We start from the raw sequence: 16,883 nt of genomic DNA, 5'->3' as shown, positions 1-16,883 counted from the left end.
GGATGCAGATTGGCTTCCCCCATCCGGCGGGGTAAGTAGTCAATGTTCTTCGTCAAGGCTCGCCATTTATACTCAGTACAGATCTGCTTGATATGCATCCTAAGTTGCAGTCAATGAGGAACTTAGCATCCAAAATCGAGTGAAGATGTGCATGAACTACAGGTCCTCGTCATCTTTTTAGTGTCTCGTTACACAGATCGTACCACGGTACTCAGCTGTCACGGACTCTCGTTCAACAAACAAAGGTAAAGGCCCGTGTTTATCAATTTATTGACGCTCTCGATGAATGTGCAGATTGCGGAGGATACGATACCGTTATCATCTCTTTCAAAGGAGTAGCGATTTCCTTCGAGGACAAGCAGTTCCGCATTATGGTCTGTATCTCAAGTTGGGCGTTGCCCGACTTCAAACACCGCTCCAAATCGTACCCGAACATCAGTGTTGACGCATTGATTGATGGGAACACCAAACGTTACGTTCGAAATACCCTTTATCGATCGATCAACCTTGAATACAACTCCGGTGCGAAGGTAGAGTTCACGTTTAGCCGGCATTATCATACTTAGTGTCTCTCGCGAGGTGGTATGTAGTCACGAACGTCCGAGAGTTAGGAACAAGTAGTATTCAGACCTCAAAAATCGACAGGGTTCAGCCCGCTTTCCTGGCATATTAGGTGCCATGCAAGGGACATCTTCTAATCAGGACACGCTGTGGCCCCTTGATTCATTAAATCCGAAAAAGTTCCCAGATGAAATGGAAAATCCTCCACCTTCTTAACCAATGTCACCCTCTCACCCCACCACACAGATCAAAACCCCATGGCGCTGGCTCACCACCAAGACTCAGAAGAAAAACAGTGACAACAACAATAACAACAACAATAAAAAGCGCGCCACAGCCACCCCCCAGCCCACCAGTACCAAAAGAACTTCCTTCACCAACCACACAAACCTCCCTAAACCCCAAGCGGCCGTCCATAGACTGCAGGAGCTCAAAAGCCCGCCTCCGAATCCCATACCACAGTCGCAGTCTTCGACGGGTCCCGACGGCCTGGGCTTCAAATCTCGACCCCTGTACAGACGAACTCGATCTTGTCCTGCGACGACGGCTGAAGACGACGGGACCGCGGACGGTGCGCGTGGTGGGAAGATGGCGCGGGCGGAGGCGGTGATGGGGGAGGCGGGGGAGGCGTCTGGTGCGGGTCGTGCTGGGCTGAAAGGTGAGGGTGGGGGATGGAGGGTGGATTTCGCAAGAGGGAGGGCCGGTGAGGGTGGAGGAGATGCTGGTGGTGGTGGTGGTGGTGGTGGTGGAGGGAGTTCTGGGGGCGGAGGAGAGGGCTCTAGGGCTGGAAGAGGGGGCTCTTCTGGTGGTGGCTGTGGATAGGGACCCTCGGAGGTGAGTTCTTGGCTGGGCTCACTTTCAGTCTTGCTACGAAGTAAGCTTGGAGAGTGCTGTGGATGGTTCCGTGTCACTGAATTTGGTTTCGAGGCCGCTTTTACTGTATGTGACGAGCGTCACCCGGTGGCCTTTAGAAGATACTCTATCCGCAGGTTAGCATTGAGAGAGGCGACAGACTGTTGGCGTATGGGCTCGATCTAGTAAAGAGATGCACGGTGGAGTCGTAGCAGACGTTTAATCAGGTATAGAACGTTGATCCTTTTTCGGAAGGATCTGAACTGCGAAAAAGACGGACTTCGTTTCATTCATTTCAGAGCGGCGATGTCTATTTCTATAGCTCTCCGCGTCACTAGCGACTTTTTCTTCTCTTTGGCCTACACTGGCTTATGCTTCAGCATTATCGTCGTATATCTGTGTCTCGAGTGTTAGCATGGAATATCCGATTGCCGTGCCAGTGGTAGACGAAGCACACTAGATCGTCGAAACGAAGAACTAGCAAATGCACTTACGTGATTATTCCAACAATAGCAAGCAGAAACCCAACAACGCTCCCATCAGCCGCCGTATTACCACCAATAACCCAACCAAGCGTAACAATGGAGACAGTCTTGACGTGCCCGACCACTGTACTGCTCACAGCGCCAGCCTCGTTGATGATGTAGAACTGCGATATGTTGATCACGCACGCACAGAGTCCGCTCTATTTCCGCCATCAGCCCTCCTCATCGCCAGAAATTCCGCATTTGCAAGCAAAGCTCACCAGAAGCACCAACATCCACCCATTCAGCGGCACTTCCTGGAAGACGGGAAAGCTGTCGGTCCAAGGGATGATGTACAGCAGCAGCGCCGATCCGATCGGCGCCTGGTTCGACAGCAGCTGCATGCTGTTCATGCCGAACTTGGCATGGTACACGCCCACCCAGACCGTGTAGACGGCGCTGCTCAGGACGCCGCCGAAGGCGAACACCACCCCGGGCAACGACGTCGTTTGGCCGTCGTCGCCCTCGCGGGCCCTCGCGTTGAAGTACGTCGCCATGCCCACGCCGGCGCAGATGGGCAGGAGCGCGAGGACGGCGGTCCGGGGCAGCGTCTTCTGGTACAAGAAGAAGTTGAGCGCGGCGACGGTGGGCGTGAGGAGGACGCGGCAGATTTGGTAGAAGGGGATGGAGGAGTAGGCGAGGGAGAAGTTTTGCAGTATCACGTTCAGGCACATGGCGGCGGCCAGGGGAAGCATTTCGAGGATCTTGGCCCGTTTGGGCTCGAAGAAGCCGAAGCGGGGGCGGGAGAGGAGGTAGAGGAGCGTGGCGGTCATGAAGAAGTGGTAGGATGCGAAGGTTAGTTGGGCGTGTTTGAAGAGGGTTGACGTGAAGAGGGATTTGTTGGTGAAGACCTGGGATCCCGATTAGAAATGAATTGCTCTGCGATCGATTGCGGTGTGGGAACAATACGGTTCCCCTGCTGTACATACAATACCAATGGTAGCGAGGGCGTTTGCCAGCATCCATAAAAGCAATTTGGCCCGGCTAGCGCTGGGTGGATGCTGATCTTCTTGTTGACTCGGCGGGCTCGGTGGGAGTAAAGCTTCTTCGTCGCCGGGTTTCTCATTTGCAGCTGTTTCAAACGAGGATCGGGGTTCAGAGCCTGATGACGAAAAGGGCAGATCTTTGGGGTCAGCCAAGTCTTCAGGTTGGATCGTGATTGTCGCCATGATTTGTAAAAACTTAGATTCAAGAGCTGCGAGTGTTGCTGAGATGTTGTAGAAGATGTGGTCACTTCAATTGCTTTCAGTTTCCGCCAATCATTGAGGTATGTGGCGATGAGCAAGGGACCCCCAGGGATCATCCCTTCCTCTTTCATTTTCACTCAGCCAATCACGGTGCAATGCAATTCGTGCATAAGTGAGGGGCAGTGTGCAGGTAGAAAAATCTGGAAACCAATCAGTCTCGGCTTCGATGACTGATCGTCGGAGATAAGCTGTTCAGTGGCTCAGTGTGGGTGCTCAAGGTGAAATGGCGCAGAGAGAAGATACCTTTGAACTTCCCAAGCAACCTCTTAAGAATTCACCAAATGTCCTTACGTTAAAGTGGTTACAATTGAATCCTGAACGTGGCCCTTTCTGGTGTGACTCGTCACTCGTTGACACCTGGTGCTGGTGGTGTCGAAGGTTGTTGGCTCGTGAGCTGAATAAGTCTGTTCGACGCACGGCGGTCCTAAAATCCTGTAATCGTCTCTGTTGGTCAATGAGATAATGTAGGTAGAAGTGTGTGCAGGATCGAATGCGCGACTTTGTGTCTTAGTGCCGCTTATTCTGCTCGACGATGTAAGCTGCAATTGAGATACCGATAACGGATTTCGGTTTCGCTTCAAACTTTGGCTGCATCGTTAGTTCGCAGAATCGATTGTGTAGAGTGTGAAGAGCGGGTACTATTCTCTCTTATATCTCTATGTTGTACAGTAACGCAAGCCTCGTGACGCCGAAAATGAACAATGCGAAGAAGATTGGGGGACTTGATTCTGGTACATGGTGGATCCACTTTCTGGTTTTGCTGTTTTACAGTGTTTGTGAGTATACTCAAATGTTGTTGTGGATTATGCAGCCTTGCAGAATGAGTGGCGAACGAATCCAGAGTACGACCTGCAAGAACCAACCAAGATCCTTGCCGAAGTCCCCAAATCCAGCTTGGTCTGGGAGCTCGAGAACCCCCAAGCAGTGCTTCTGTTAAGGTGTATAAGCGTTTCGGCGAATGAATCTCGTTTGCATGATAAGACCCTCGTCAACTTGTCTGGGCGAACGACCTATGACAAGGGCAAATCAGAGACACCCAACTTCTTGAACCCCCAAAGAAGAGCTCATGTACCGTTAGTAGGAGCCTGATGTTCCCAGCTTAGCAAGTGTCACTCAGCCTGTAATTTCACAGCTAGCCAAGAGCTCATTGGCGCCCCTTGCCATTGTTAGGAACCCCTGAGGTCACGATTCATTATGCAGGCTTGCATATTCGATCTTTGTTAACAACAGCAAATGCGTCACGAGGACAAATCAAAGAGATAATTGGAAGCGGAAGCGGAAGACCACGCCAAACTGTATCAAAAGCTTGGTTTTGCTTTACCCTAATCAAGGCTTCTGACGCTACTCTCTTGAGTCGTTACCTTCATACAGCTCTACAACATCAACATCGTGTCAGCATACTATGGCTGATTACCCTTTGATGTTTTCCTTCTTTATCTCTGGTATCTGCAAACGCTTTCGGTGATGAAGGGGGCGCTTATCCTGGACATGATAGCTACTGCGTCTCCGTCCACGTCACGTCTCGCAAGAGGGGGGACATGTGAGATGCTCCTTCAGCGCCTTCCGCATTCAAGTGCGGACTGAAAAGGCAGTGATTGTTCATAAATAGGGCATGTCGATGTGACCAGCATTTGAGATGATACAAAAGAATCAAAGGGACAAGCCCCAGCCAGAGGAGCCGGCATTGGGTTTTGCGCTATTGATATGGAGGTATGAGTGGATGTCCTTCCCCGAGAACGCAGGCTATTACGGCATCTGTGCGGTGACCAAGAAGTATGTGAAAAGATGCAGTGGATGAGTGTGGGGGAAGTTAACGAAGATCACGATGGCGCGGTCATCCGACCTATTCATCCGAACCGTCCAAAGATCCCTCCAGATTGTATTGGCTGAAGGCTTTGAGCTTAAGAACGTTCCCGCAGCCCCTAAGTGTTTGTAATTTGGTTTCATAGTCTTTTCATCAGCGATACAAGCATTCACACGAACCCTCTTCCAAAGGCCGCGTTGACTATGGAACTCCCGGCTGTTGAGGGTATTAACGTGGCTGCCAACACTCGCAGGTAGTTTCTGCAACATACATTGGACGGTTGCAGTTCCCAATTTTCTAGATGGGACACACATCCCAGCTACTGCTACCGCAGCACCCCAAACTTTATACCTTGTAAATGGAGCGGGCGGTCCGTCTATTAGCAGTGCAATGGAACAGTCTCCACTAGCTGTGGGTACAGGCAGTCTCGTCAGTATGTCGGCAGCTTTGGAGTTGGTTTGAAGGGGCAGCTTACCGGACGAGGGGCGCTGTGTAAGGGGTACTTCAACGCCAGGAGCTCCGCGCTCTCCGAAGATCTGAGATGATGTCGTCGTGAGCATTTCATCCAGTAGGATCTGACAAGCTTTAGCATTCAAGGCTCTACTTCGCCTCGAGGGAAGCCAGCACTCTACTGTGGGTTAATAGTGCTGCATTGTTACTGTGAGTCTGCCTTGTGCACCTAGACGTGATCAGCTGCTGCTCAGGATGAAAATCCCCCCTTTCGACTTACCTAAACCAGCTGCAATTCCTCCGTGGTGTACACCCTCTGGCTCAAATACACAATCGAAGATAATCAGCTCTGCCATCCTCCCTATTTCTTTGTACGTCTCGAGGTCGGGTTTTCCACGCCTCCGACGTAGTCGATATCAATGATACAATCTCCGTCAGCTATGGTCGCATTAGTGTGTCTTGTACATGAAAAGACCTCATAGAAAACAGCAGCACAGAGCTGTGGCTTACAGCTTATATACCTATAAGGAAGCCCATGGGCCCCTTGTATTGCTGTGCCCCTATTGCCGAAGGTCTGAAGACTTGTACTTTTAGGTCTGTTTTCCAATGCACCAGCACAGCTCATGAGCTCTGGACTTTCGTATTGATGCCAGGCGCCTGTTTCACAGTGGATGGAAGCGCGTTTTGTTCAGACTGATTCGCGATTGCGGTGAGGTTCAGACCTGACGCACTGAATAGTGAATTTAGGGATGAGTTGGCCGTTGCCATTGTTAGATCTTGGGGAGCACTCAAGATCAGTGCTGAAGCAGCAGGCAACCAGAAGAAGATTCCGAGCCGGCGAGTGAAAGGCATTGTGTTTCGTACAGATGAAATAGTGTGTTACTGTGGAAGGCAGATATGGAGATCGTGAAATGGAGTCGCAAGGACTGAAAGCTGCTCTTGTCGCTAAGATTTGATATGTTACTGCCGACGCGAGTTAAGCTCAGACTTTGGAGGCCATCGGCAGAGAACCAAGGTGTTGGAGTTTCTGTGGGTTCGCCAGTCGAAGTCAAAGCGTTTCTTGCGTTGTTTGCTGCTTAGTGTTGGTTTGCTACCGCCAATAATTGTCAAAATTTTGAAAGCCACTTGCGGAAAACCATGGCAGCAGTGAAGCTGCCACTAGCAATTTTGATGTGAACTAAACGGTGTACTTGGGCTATAGGAAGCACATCAGGGGACTTCCTTTATTCATGAAAGCGGGAAGAAGAATGGAAAAGGTACTCGTATCTTCGTCCCTATCCCATAATTAGGCACTTGTACGATAGTCCTATGCCATGAAAACCCCATGATTACCGTTGATGTAGCTATGATGAGATAATATCTCGGAGATCGGGTCTTTCAGTCGGCCCAGTGGAGCATCCTTCAACTTCCATATTTGCTTTCGTTCAGCCCATAAACATTACCATCATGCCTCGAAGTTGATAACCTCTGTAAGACGCAGAGCGGCAAATTTTGGGGACACAGGGGTCCGAAGCAATGTGAATACTTTTCTGTGGTGTATCAAGGTAGATTACCCTCCATATATTACATCCAGGGTGCAAATGCCTCATAGACCACATTTCCCTAGGTTCTGAATCCGAGTACTTCTGTGACTTTCTAAAACCCATCTCGGCGGTTCTGTGTCTTTTGATTTGTTGCAATCCCACCAAGATCCTTCTCCAAGTATGGAGATGGGTTTTTGTTGCATTCTCGGGACGATGTATCTTTGTTGTTGTGAGGTGACGAAGGTCGAGATGGATGTTCGACTTCACTTATGGTTCGTAGGCCACTAACACAGTATTAATCTGAAGCCCATCGCCCACTTTTCATTACGTCCGTGAAGGACTGATGTGACGCTCTGTGTTTGTGCCTCAAACGCAGTACACTAGGTAGAGATTTTGCAATTTCCAATCTTGACGGATTGCTGCAAACCCGTTTCACTACTGAAAAAAAGCTCGCAGACTCAAGAAATCCTCTCGAGACTGACGCTGATGTTGCAATGCTGGAGGTGAATCAATCTAAGGTAAGGTCTGGTCAGCATTGGTGATTGGTAAACAGTTTATTGCTGACTAAACACAGTTGCCAAGACAGCTAAAGACCATTTTATTCTGCCCCCCAACTTTTTTTTTTTTTTTTGGTTTCCTCTTATATTTTTTTTTGGTTATTGGTAATTAGCCCAGCTAAAGACCGACTCGGCCGAGCTCCAGGAGCCAGGCAAGCAGAATCATTCACTTCTTCAACCTTTCCACCATGGCATCACTCCTTGAGACATGCTACCATGTTCGCCCGTCCTACTCGCATCCTCACCATCATACTAGCAGCATCCGGCCTCTTCATCACCATCACCTTCCTCCACCGCCTCCTCAATGGCAGCCATCGACTCTCCGTCTTCACCATCTCTCCATCTGAAGCCAACCCACCCACACCTCAAATACTCGCATTTTGGGAAACATGGGCTAAGGTCATTGATACTGCAAGGCCAAATATTCCAGCTATAGAGTTGAAAGAGGTAGCGCAGCCAGCGGGCATAGAGCCAGAGAATGAAAGAGAAAGGAAGCCTTTCAACTTCACCATTGGTATATCGGACAAGGACATCGAGTCGCTACGCCAATCGCACGAGAAGTTAGTCGGGCACGCAAACTTCTCAAGGATCAACGACCAAGCCACCCGCCTGTTCTCAGGCACAGGAATAGTGACAGTAGCAGGAGGCTTCTATTTTGCCCCCGCCATCCTCAGCATACGCATGCTTCGCAAGACCAACTCCACTTTACCGGTGCAAGTATTTCTACGGGACAAGTCAGAGTACGAGAAGAAGATATGTCAAGAAGTGCTGCCTGCGCTTAATGCTGAATGCTTCGTCATTCAAGACCACCTACGAAAAGACAACCCTGTTCAAGTGGAGCACTACCAGCTGAAAGTCCTCGCCATCCTCTTTTCATCCTTCGAATCAGTTCTGTACCTTGACAGCGACTGCATGGCCCTGCTTGACCCAGCCGAGCTATTCCTTTCCGAGCCCTTCCTTTCGACGGGGCTCGTGTCATGGCCGGACTATTGGATCGCGACCGAAGATCCCGTATTTTACAAAATTGCAGGCCTGCCATCCTTCCCAAAGGGGTTGCCAGCGAGGTCTAGCGAAGCAGGCCAGCTCCTGATATCTAAGCAGACGCATCTCACTACCCTTCTACTAGCAGCTTACTACAACATCTACGGTCCGGGTGTATATTACCCGATCCTCAGTCAAGGTGCTGCAGGAGAAGGTGATAAAGAGACGTTCCTTGCGGCTGCGGTCGTCCTGGAAAACCCCGATTATAGAGTTCGCCATCGTTTAGGCACCGTAGGTTATCATGAAGCGGACCGGAAGTTCCATGGCACTGCTATGATGCAGTACCATCCAGGAGATGATTATGCTCCTCGAGACCCCACATCCCTGAAGCAGACGCGCCCACTCTTTTTGCATGCTCATTCGCCAAAAATGAACATTGCGCATCTGCTCGCTGACGATAGGGTGTTCTACCAAGGTACTGAGGACAGATTACGGCTATGGGGTCCCAAGGAGTCTATGAGCAGGATGGTTGGATATGACATCGAAGAAATAGTCTGGGGAGAGATCGTGGACATGGCCTGCCAGCTCGACAATACCTTGAAGGATTTTCGCGGGGCGTGGCAGATTTGCGAGAGAGCGCAACGACATTATAGAAAAACTTTCCAGCCACATGCCACGGCGCTTCCCACCTGAGTGGCTCAATGAAAATTGACACGGTCTAAAACTTCTGGCAGCAGCAGACATAGAAAAGTCAACCGAACGAGCGGCTGCACACTTAAATCTGCAGGATATTCAAGTAACCTTTCCAGGAAATTCTGAATGAGGAAGATCCAGGATGATAGGGTTTGATGGCACGGGCTGGGGGGGATGTAAACGGCACAGAAGAGGCAAGCAGTGGTTGTAGAGGTCACAAGAAGCCCGCGAAAATTGGGCAACATAGGAAGATGAACTGTGAAGAATGACGATAATGTATATGTAGGCAACGATAGCATGATAGAGGAATAACACCTTGTAGCAGGGTCACGACAGCGAACTAGTTCCCGCAAACTCCAGCATGGCCTTTCTCCCTTTCTACAGATCCATCAATCTCAGTGGCTTCTTCATCCGCTTAGATCTTTTCACCTTGCTTGCCTCTTGCCTCCTACGCCAATTTGCCCACCAATCACCATCAACGCTCGTCATGTGAGGGAACAGCGTACCTAGCCTCATCCGGCGGCGCCGCGTAGGGGGCAAGGAGAGCGAGATGAATGAAGGGTTATGCGGATAGGTGGATAGGTGACCGGCTGGGGGTTTGTTTGTGTGTGTGTGTGTATGATCCAGGGTTATGTAGATGCAGCGCAGCAGTATGGCATAGGAGAGGGCGAAACGATCGGAATCCGGAGTCGGCTTTGAGTAGGCGAGGGGTGAGCGGATTGAGGATGGAGGATGAGATGAGAAGGGAGGCAGTGGGAGAGTGTGTTTGGGCAGGGTGTTCCGATCAAGGAAAAAGAGACAAGGTTTGGCCGAGGAAGGGAGCCGGAATAGGCTGGCTTTGAGGGTGCGAATGAGTGGGATGTTAAGGGCTTGCGGTAGAGCTTTCTGAGGATGCTATGCTAAATCTGTCGTGGAGGGTTTTTGGGGCCGTCGATGGGCGCGTTAGGATGAGTCCACCTTAAGCCGGAGACGAAGGGGGCGCAAAGGACGAAGACTCGGGGGTTTGCCCGCCCGCTTACTTAGTCCGAAGGGTACCTACCCAGGGGCTCGAGTGTGGCCATGATGCCAGGGCGGTAGAGAGCCCATGCCCCCATGAATGTCACTTAGTTACAGTGAACACTTAAACACGTAAACATGCACATGAATGATGTATAAGAGATGTATAAGAGATGTATAAGAAATGCGAAACGAATTGCCTCCGTCACATGCTTGAGATGGCCATTAACACGAACCATAATACCGGACACCATGATCTAACAAGGTGGTTCAAGGTAGTAATAAGTTGTGCGGTTTTGAGTCTTTGCTTGGACTTTTTACATTTCCTGAGCCGGAGATACGAGTATGTTGCTAAGACCGCTCGGAAACTTCGGAAACTTCGGATACCTACCGCTTTCAATGGAATCTGATCCATCCAACCCATATTCATCAATCTGTACAATCAAGGAATAACGCATCCTATCCCATCTCCCGTAGAAGCATACTCAACCATCCGTCAGTATATTTCTGTGCCACTGGCGCTGCGGGAATGACAGAAGACGGCATCAGCCTCGCTGATCGACCTCTCAACCGCGGCCATCAAGGACTCATGCCTCAGCCTTCGCCTGTAGTCTGCCCACCGCTGCAATAGAGCGATTACCTGCAGTATGGTGCGAACCGTCATGGCGTACCAAAGGCTCATTAATGCTCCGCCAGTCATTCATTGCCATAGGTCTCCATGTTCAGCGAAAGCAGTGACGACAATGTCCTTCTCCCCCTCCCATGTCACTTCCAAGCCTCATCGTCCGGAACCAAGAACAAATCCTGAAAAGCCTCTTGAACGACCCTCAAGTTACCAATGGATGCTATATCGCTGCCCGACCAGATGCTCGACCACCTGCCACGGCACAGAGTGGTCAGGTGTATACCCTGCCAATATGCCATTCCTCCTTCTGCGATTCCACGGCACATGAAAGACCTACATCACTTCTACTGTGAAAGAAGACAAGCACTGCTGTTGTATGTTGCAGGGTTGGATCTCGCAGACCCCGATTTTTATATTTTTTCATGAAAGCTTGACTTCATAGAATTACGGCGAGCGAGACTGAGTTTCCTGCATATTTAGCGTGGCCTTCGCTAACTTCCCACGGATGATCCTACAGCATATTTGGGCGTATTTTCGCACCACCACCATAATACCAGATTGAAAGATAGAAATATCCCGTCCTAGCTCAGGACAGATTTGTCTGAAAATTCCGATTATTGTATTCAGATGTCGATGTCGTTGTTGACACTGCTTTGGTGAGGCATTTGTTCCAAAGACTAGAATCCCTTCACTTTCCAGTTTCCTTCAACACATTGTCACCATCTGCCACTCTCTTATCAAGCGCGTCACAACAAACCAACAAGACACACATTTACCAAATCTTCAACTCAAGGTGCCATCATCATAACTTCAGTCCAATACCTCTCAATTCCCATCATGGCCGAGATCTGCTCCAACCCCTCCTGTTCGGAACCAGGCTCTCGCAAATGTGGCCGATGCAAGAGCGCCAACTATTGCAGCCAGGACTGTCAAAAGATCCACTGGGGCGCCCACAAAGGGGCCTGTAAAGCAAACAGCCAATCCAACGCCCCAAAAGCCAATTGCTATATCCTCCGCGCCACACCTCAAAATCCAGACGCGCCCGTCCTCGACAACATCGCCAACCAGATCGAGCCCTTCAACCTTTCCAATCTTGGCAACGAGGTCGCAGAAAAGCGCCAGCTCGAACGACATCTCGGCTGGAAACGCTCTATCGAAGCTGGCAAGTTCTATGACCATACGGGCTCCGATAAGTGGTATTACTACGTCTACGGCGATGCACGCGCTTTCAACAATAACTCGGGCTTGCCGGCCAACGAAGCCGCCGGACTGATATGCCACCAGAAAAAGGTCTACGGGGACATTGGCATAGTTAGGTCGGGTCCTGTGGGGTCTGAGTACGCGGAGGAGTTCGAAAAGATGGAGTTGGTCAAGGCCGTGCAGTTCTATAAGACGAATGATAAGGACAAGGTCTTTTCCCAGCGAGAGATGAGCCGGGCTATGCGAGGGTTTGGCATGCCGGGCGCCGGGTTTGGGTCCTCGCATGTCCACGTCTGATGTTGATGTTGAAGATGATGGTGAATGGGTGGCGGCTTCTCTGTTGAGACTGTGTTGCCATGCTGCGAAGATGGGTTCTTGCTTGTCATCAGAGATGTGCGCTTGAAGGGTGCGTTCTTTCGGGGAGCTGTGATTGTTCATGCCATTACTCTACTCTACTCCACTCTACTGAGTGCGGCGATCAGTCCCTTAAACCACTTCAACCCCGCCGGCTGAAATTCTTCGTCAAGCTTCTTTCACAGGCGTAAGCCTATTTCTGTCATTCCAAACCATCTTCCAAGTCCGATAGGTTTTGAATACGCTAATATCGTAAGCATCCCTCTCCACTCCTTTCGCGCCCCCCCCCCACCGCCGCCAAATCTATCTCCTGCCCTTTACCGCTTCAAAAACGTAAAATAAACTAGGCTTCTACTTCGTGCATTATTAGCACCTCCCCGTTCCCGTGGTCCTGTCAATAGAATTGATTAGTTCGGAAGAGAGGTGCGGCTGCCAAGACCTTCTTGCCGGAGACTCGGAGTGATGGGATAGCACTGAGCGCTGACCGTGCGTACGCTCGTCGCATGAAGTAGGCACGTAATGCGTAGAATAGATGTTCCGAACCCGATGGTCAGGATTGGAGAGTGACATACCTACATGCAAGAACGGCATCTGCATATTGGTTTGGGGGCTATGTATAGCAATTTGTGCGACGCTGCCGACGGGTCCGCGAGTGGGGCGGATGGGGGGACGGCGGAAATAGGAGGAGGAAGTTTTATTAGTTAGGGATTGAACTGCAATCGTGATGTTGTTTATCGAGAAGTGGGATGGCATTTCAATTTGTCCATACGCTGTATCAGTAGGTACTTTAAGTCGAGAGCGCCTAGGCGGCAGTTCTCTCGGCATTCATTCTTGTGCTCCAAACTGTTAGACCTCCGCCTCGTTCTCCTCCCTCCCTGTTCTCGAGCTTGCCAATCCACCTACCAAGCCACTCCCAGACATCATGGCCACAGCCCTCCTCGTCATCGACATGCAACACTTCTTCCTCGACATGACCACCACCGCCCTCCCCAACATCCTCACCCTCTGCGCCCACTTCCAATCCTCCCACCTCCCCCTCCTCTTCACCCAGCACGGCCACTCAAAGCAACAGCTCACCCCGCCCTACAAGAACCAACTCGTCCGCAGATGGGGTCCCAACGGCTCAATCGCCACGGGCAGCAAGGACTGGCGGCTGCTGCCGGAGATCGAGCACGTAGCAAAGGATCACGATGTCGTGGCCAAGGACACCTACGATGCGTTCGTCGGCACGGATCTCGGCGCGAGGTTGGAACGGGGTGGGGTCGAGAGGTTGGTGTTGTGTGGCGTCATGACGGATTGCTGCGTCGATACGTCGGCGAGGAGCGCGTTCGACAGGGGCTTTGAGACTTGGCTCGTCAAGGATGCGTGTGGGAGCGCGAATGAGACGCAGCATGAGGCGGGGCTGAGGGGCTTCGGGTTCGCGTTCGGAGAGGTGCTGACGACGGGGGAGGTCGTGAGGAGGCTGAGGTGAAAATGTGAAGGGGCTACTGGCCACGCTTCTGATGTACATGTGTACATGTTTAACGATGTCATGGGGAAAATGTTGGTACGTGCGGGCTATGGGGTCTATAGCGACACAACGCGTACGGATGTACCGCAGCATTGGGACTGCTGGGGGCAATGGCGAAACAGGCGGATTTCGCGCATTTTGCAAGCACGCTACATACATCCTCGCAAGTATGCAAGGTGTCTTCCCCCTAGCCCGCTTACAAATAGAGGGTAGCTTTGCTCAAAGCAATTAACACTCACCGTCCGATCTGTCAGAATTCAGTACTTTGCATGAACTGTTCGATCTCAGGACTCTCCTGGGCCATCTCTGATACCCCACTGAACAAGTGGTTGATTCGACAGCTGGCCGGGAGGATGCTGGGGATCCTTCTATCAACAGATCGAATTACTAGCCTTGGGCCTGCTTCGAGCTCCGGACTGGCTGTTGCCTTCTGCAGACATCAACTGTCACTGATGGTCATGTCCTGTTCTGCCGATAAGATCGTACATAACCATTCCTATTCTGCAAGGAAGCTCGTTGGTTGGTCCCGGTCCTCCATGGCTTACCTTAGAAGTTAGTACGTACTGTTGCAGATTACTTTTCTGCCTTGGTCCCAGACTCTGTTGCGAGGCCCTTTAGATAATCGGCCTGGCTACGAGTACAAAGGGTGAAGGATCAAAGCTACTGAACCTCGCCATGTACTGGTCGCTTGGTTTTCTTCTCACTTTCCGCCTCATCGAATACTTTATCAATGCACCTTTCGCATGCTCCATCCCGGCTCTCATGCACCCAAAACCAGAACTTTTCCATCTCACGCCCCATGGAACCTGCACGAGGTCGATCAATCGACTGCATCACCCTAAATCGGCACCCCGAGGACTGCCAGTCTGTCGGCACCATTCGCGCACTTGCAGATGCATAGTGAACCCTATGGTAAATTGGCAATACTCGTAAAATAGGTATACGATTTCTACTGCCTACGGTAGACTCCACCCTTGTCGTCACCCGCGCATGTGCGAACTCCACCGGTATGACTGCCTCCGTCAGGCCATCACTTGATGTATGCATGATGCATGGAGTTTCGGGTTATGTGCTCCGCTTTGGCCAGACAAGCGCTTTGGCTAGACGGTCAGTGCGTTCGGCGTGCAAGAGCTCAGACCCGCTGCGATCCACGAGTCCATGCTTGAGCCCGGCAAGTTGGGTACAGTCCAGTACTCAGGTTGTAGGTATGTAGGGGTGAAGAGTATGCTGTCAGCTGTTTTGAGAAAATCATCTTATTGAAATGTAATAGCAATGCTGGGAGTGGTCTCAAGGACGGCGCGGATTCGAGGATCTGAAGCGGTCCTTAACTATAAGGTACAGTTCAGGCGAATTTGGTCTGTGTTTTTCAATCATGAATCTCAGAAACTAGTCGGAATTAGCTTGTTGTATCGACTGCTTCCATAAATGACAGAATTGCGATGTAAGTGATCAGCTCGTGGCGACGGTGCCTAAAACGGCGTCGTCCACGTAGAACACCATATACGAACGTCCTTCGTCACCCATTCAAAGTCTGCACCCCTGCTGCTCTACATGGTTCCCTTTTGCTCCTCGGCGTAGAGGTGGCGCGAAAATTGGGTGTCGCAGGCGCGTTTGGCGGGAGCGAGGGCTGCTTGTGATCTGTGTTCGTTCTCGTCAGTGTGAGATTCCTGTGGATGCAGACACTTTGTGATAGAGGCTTCTGCAAAGAGGCGTGTTGGACAGCTGGCCAAGTCCCAGAGCATCGGAATTGAATAGGTATGTTTCGTGTGCCCAGATCAGCGTTCCCGGGCTTCCCTTTTTGATCAACGAGAACAGCCCAACAGCAGCCTTGGGCACACCGGTTGTAACCCGTTGTTTCACAAAAAACTCGCGTAGGCGCTTGTTGAGAGCTCGTCGCTGCTCTAATGTTTGACAGTCTAGCTGGCTGGTCAGATAATTCCAGAGGTAGCCAGATTTGAGGGGTCGGAGGTAGTGATGAGGGAGGATGCCTGGAGATGAAGTCATTGATTAGGGTGCTTGCAGAACAGAGGCTGGTGCGAGGAAGAGCAGAGTGTTTACGGCGACGAGGTACCATCTGTCGGGTCCCGGTGACGAGGGGAATTTGGCTTTGACAGCATCGAAGAGTCGAGGAAATGATTCGGCTTTGGTTGCCATGGCTGGACGACTGAGCTCGGAGACCAGGCGTGTAGAAGCTGCAGCTCTGACGATTTGACCGTGTGTTTGTGGAGCCGTCAGTGAGGCGTTATGGAGACGGATCTGGTCAAAGGAAAAGTGATTGGAACATGAGGACTCGTTTGTTAACAGCAGTCAGACCGTGGCGGTGAAGTTGATGGGGAAGGAAGGTGGAAGTTTTCTGCGATACACTAAAATACAATCCGCTTCGTAAACTTCCTCGGATGCTGCATCATTGTGCATGCAGGATCATTGTAGGGCTTCAAAAGTTTGATGTCTATTCCGGGATTCAACTCTTCCCGTCATCTAGGCCGTCAAGCAGGATCTATCACGTTACACTTGCAGTTTTGAAGACTCAGCGATAGCCCGGATGTCGGTTTAGGAAATCGACGGAGATCGATGTGTCGGAAAGGTGAAATGATCGTACTGTTAGAAGGAGACGAAGTCTCAGCGTAGCACAGCAGTGGTGATAGAAAGCATGTAGATTCAGTGGTGGGGCCATCAGCCATTATGTAGCTGATGGAGAACAAAGCACTGCTATCTATGGCTAGCTACATAAAAGGAATAATAATAAAATATATATAAAAGGATATAGAAGAAACGTATATATAGAATATGAAGGAACTAGATACGCTAATACTCCTCCTATCTAATAATATTTAAATATCTCTATTTTAAGATTAAAATTATATATTATTCTAGTTTATTAGTTTAAATCTTTATTTACTAACTTTATTATCTCGATAAAGTTATTAAATTTTATAATAATTAGTACTTTAATAAGATTATTAATCTTTATATTCTTTATAAATATATATTTATATCTTAGCGTCT

General features: G+C 50.3%; 3 protein-coding genes across 3 annotated transcripts; 2 read left to right on the top strand and 1 right to left on the bottom strand.

The window, feature by feature from the left end:
* Positions 1-1,772: 1,772 nt before the first annotated feature.
* Positions 1,773-3,106, bottom strand: HO133_004189 (uncharacterized protein; the record flags this gene model as incomplete). The annotated part of the gene is made up of 4 exons (XM_037295108.1): positions 1,773-1,809; positions 1,908-2,098; positions 2,159-2,788; positions 2,867-3,106. The coding sequence occupies 4 exons, from the start codon at positions 3,104-3,106 to the stop codon at positions 1,773-1,775; spliced, it is 1,098 nt and encodes a 365-aa protein (XP_037157109.1).
* Positions 3,107-7,734: 4,628 nt separating this feature from the next.
* On the top strand, positions 7,735-9,192 carry HO133_004188 (uncharacterized protein; the record flags this gene model as incomplete). Its single annotated transcript, XM_037295107.1, has 1 exon — positions 7,735-9,192. The coding sequence occupies one exon, from the start codon at positions 7,735-7,737 to the stop codon at positions 9,190-9,192; it is 1,458 nt and encodes a 485-aa protein (XP_037157108.1).
* Positions 9,193-11,650: 2,458 nt separating this feature from the next.
* On the top strand, positions 11,651-13,838 carry HO133_004187 (uncharacterized protein; the record flags this gene model as incomplete). Its single annotated transcript, XM_037295106.1, has 2 exons — positions 11,651-12,304; positions 13,218-13,838. The coding sequence occupies 2 exons, from the start codon at positions 11,651-11,653 to the stop codon at positions 13,836-13,838; spliced, it is 1,275 nt and encodes a 424-aa protein (XP_037157107.1).
* Positions 13,839-16,883: the final 3,045 nt, after the last annotated feature.

Source organism: Letharia lupina (assembly GCF_014066315.1).
Source record: "Letharia lupina isolate WasteWater1 chromosome Unknown contig_2, whole genome shotgun sequence".
NCBI classification, from domain to species: domain Eukaryota; kingdom Fungi; phylum Ascomycota; class Lecanoromycetes; order Lecanorales; family Parmeliaceae; genus Letharia; species Letharia lupina.
The sequence above is the reverse complement of the archived record's forward strand: the minus strand, read 5'-3'. Positions and strand labels throughout refer to the sequence as shown.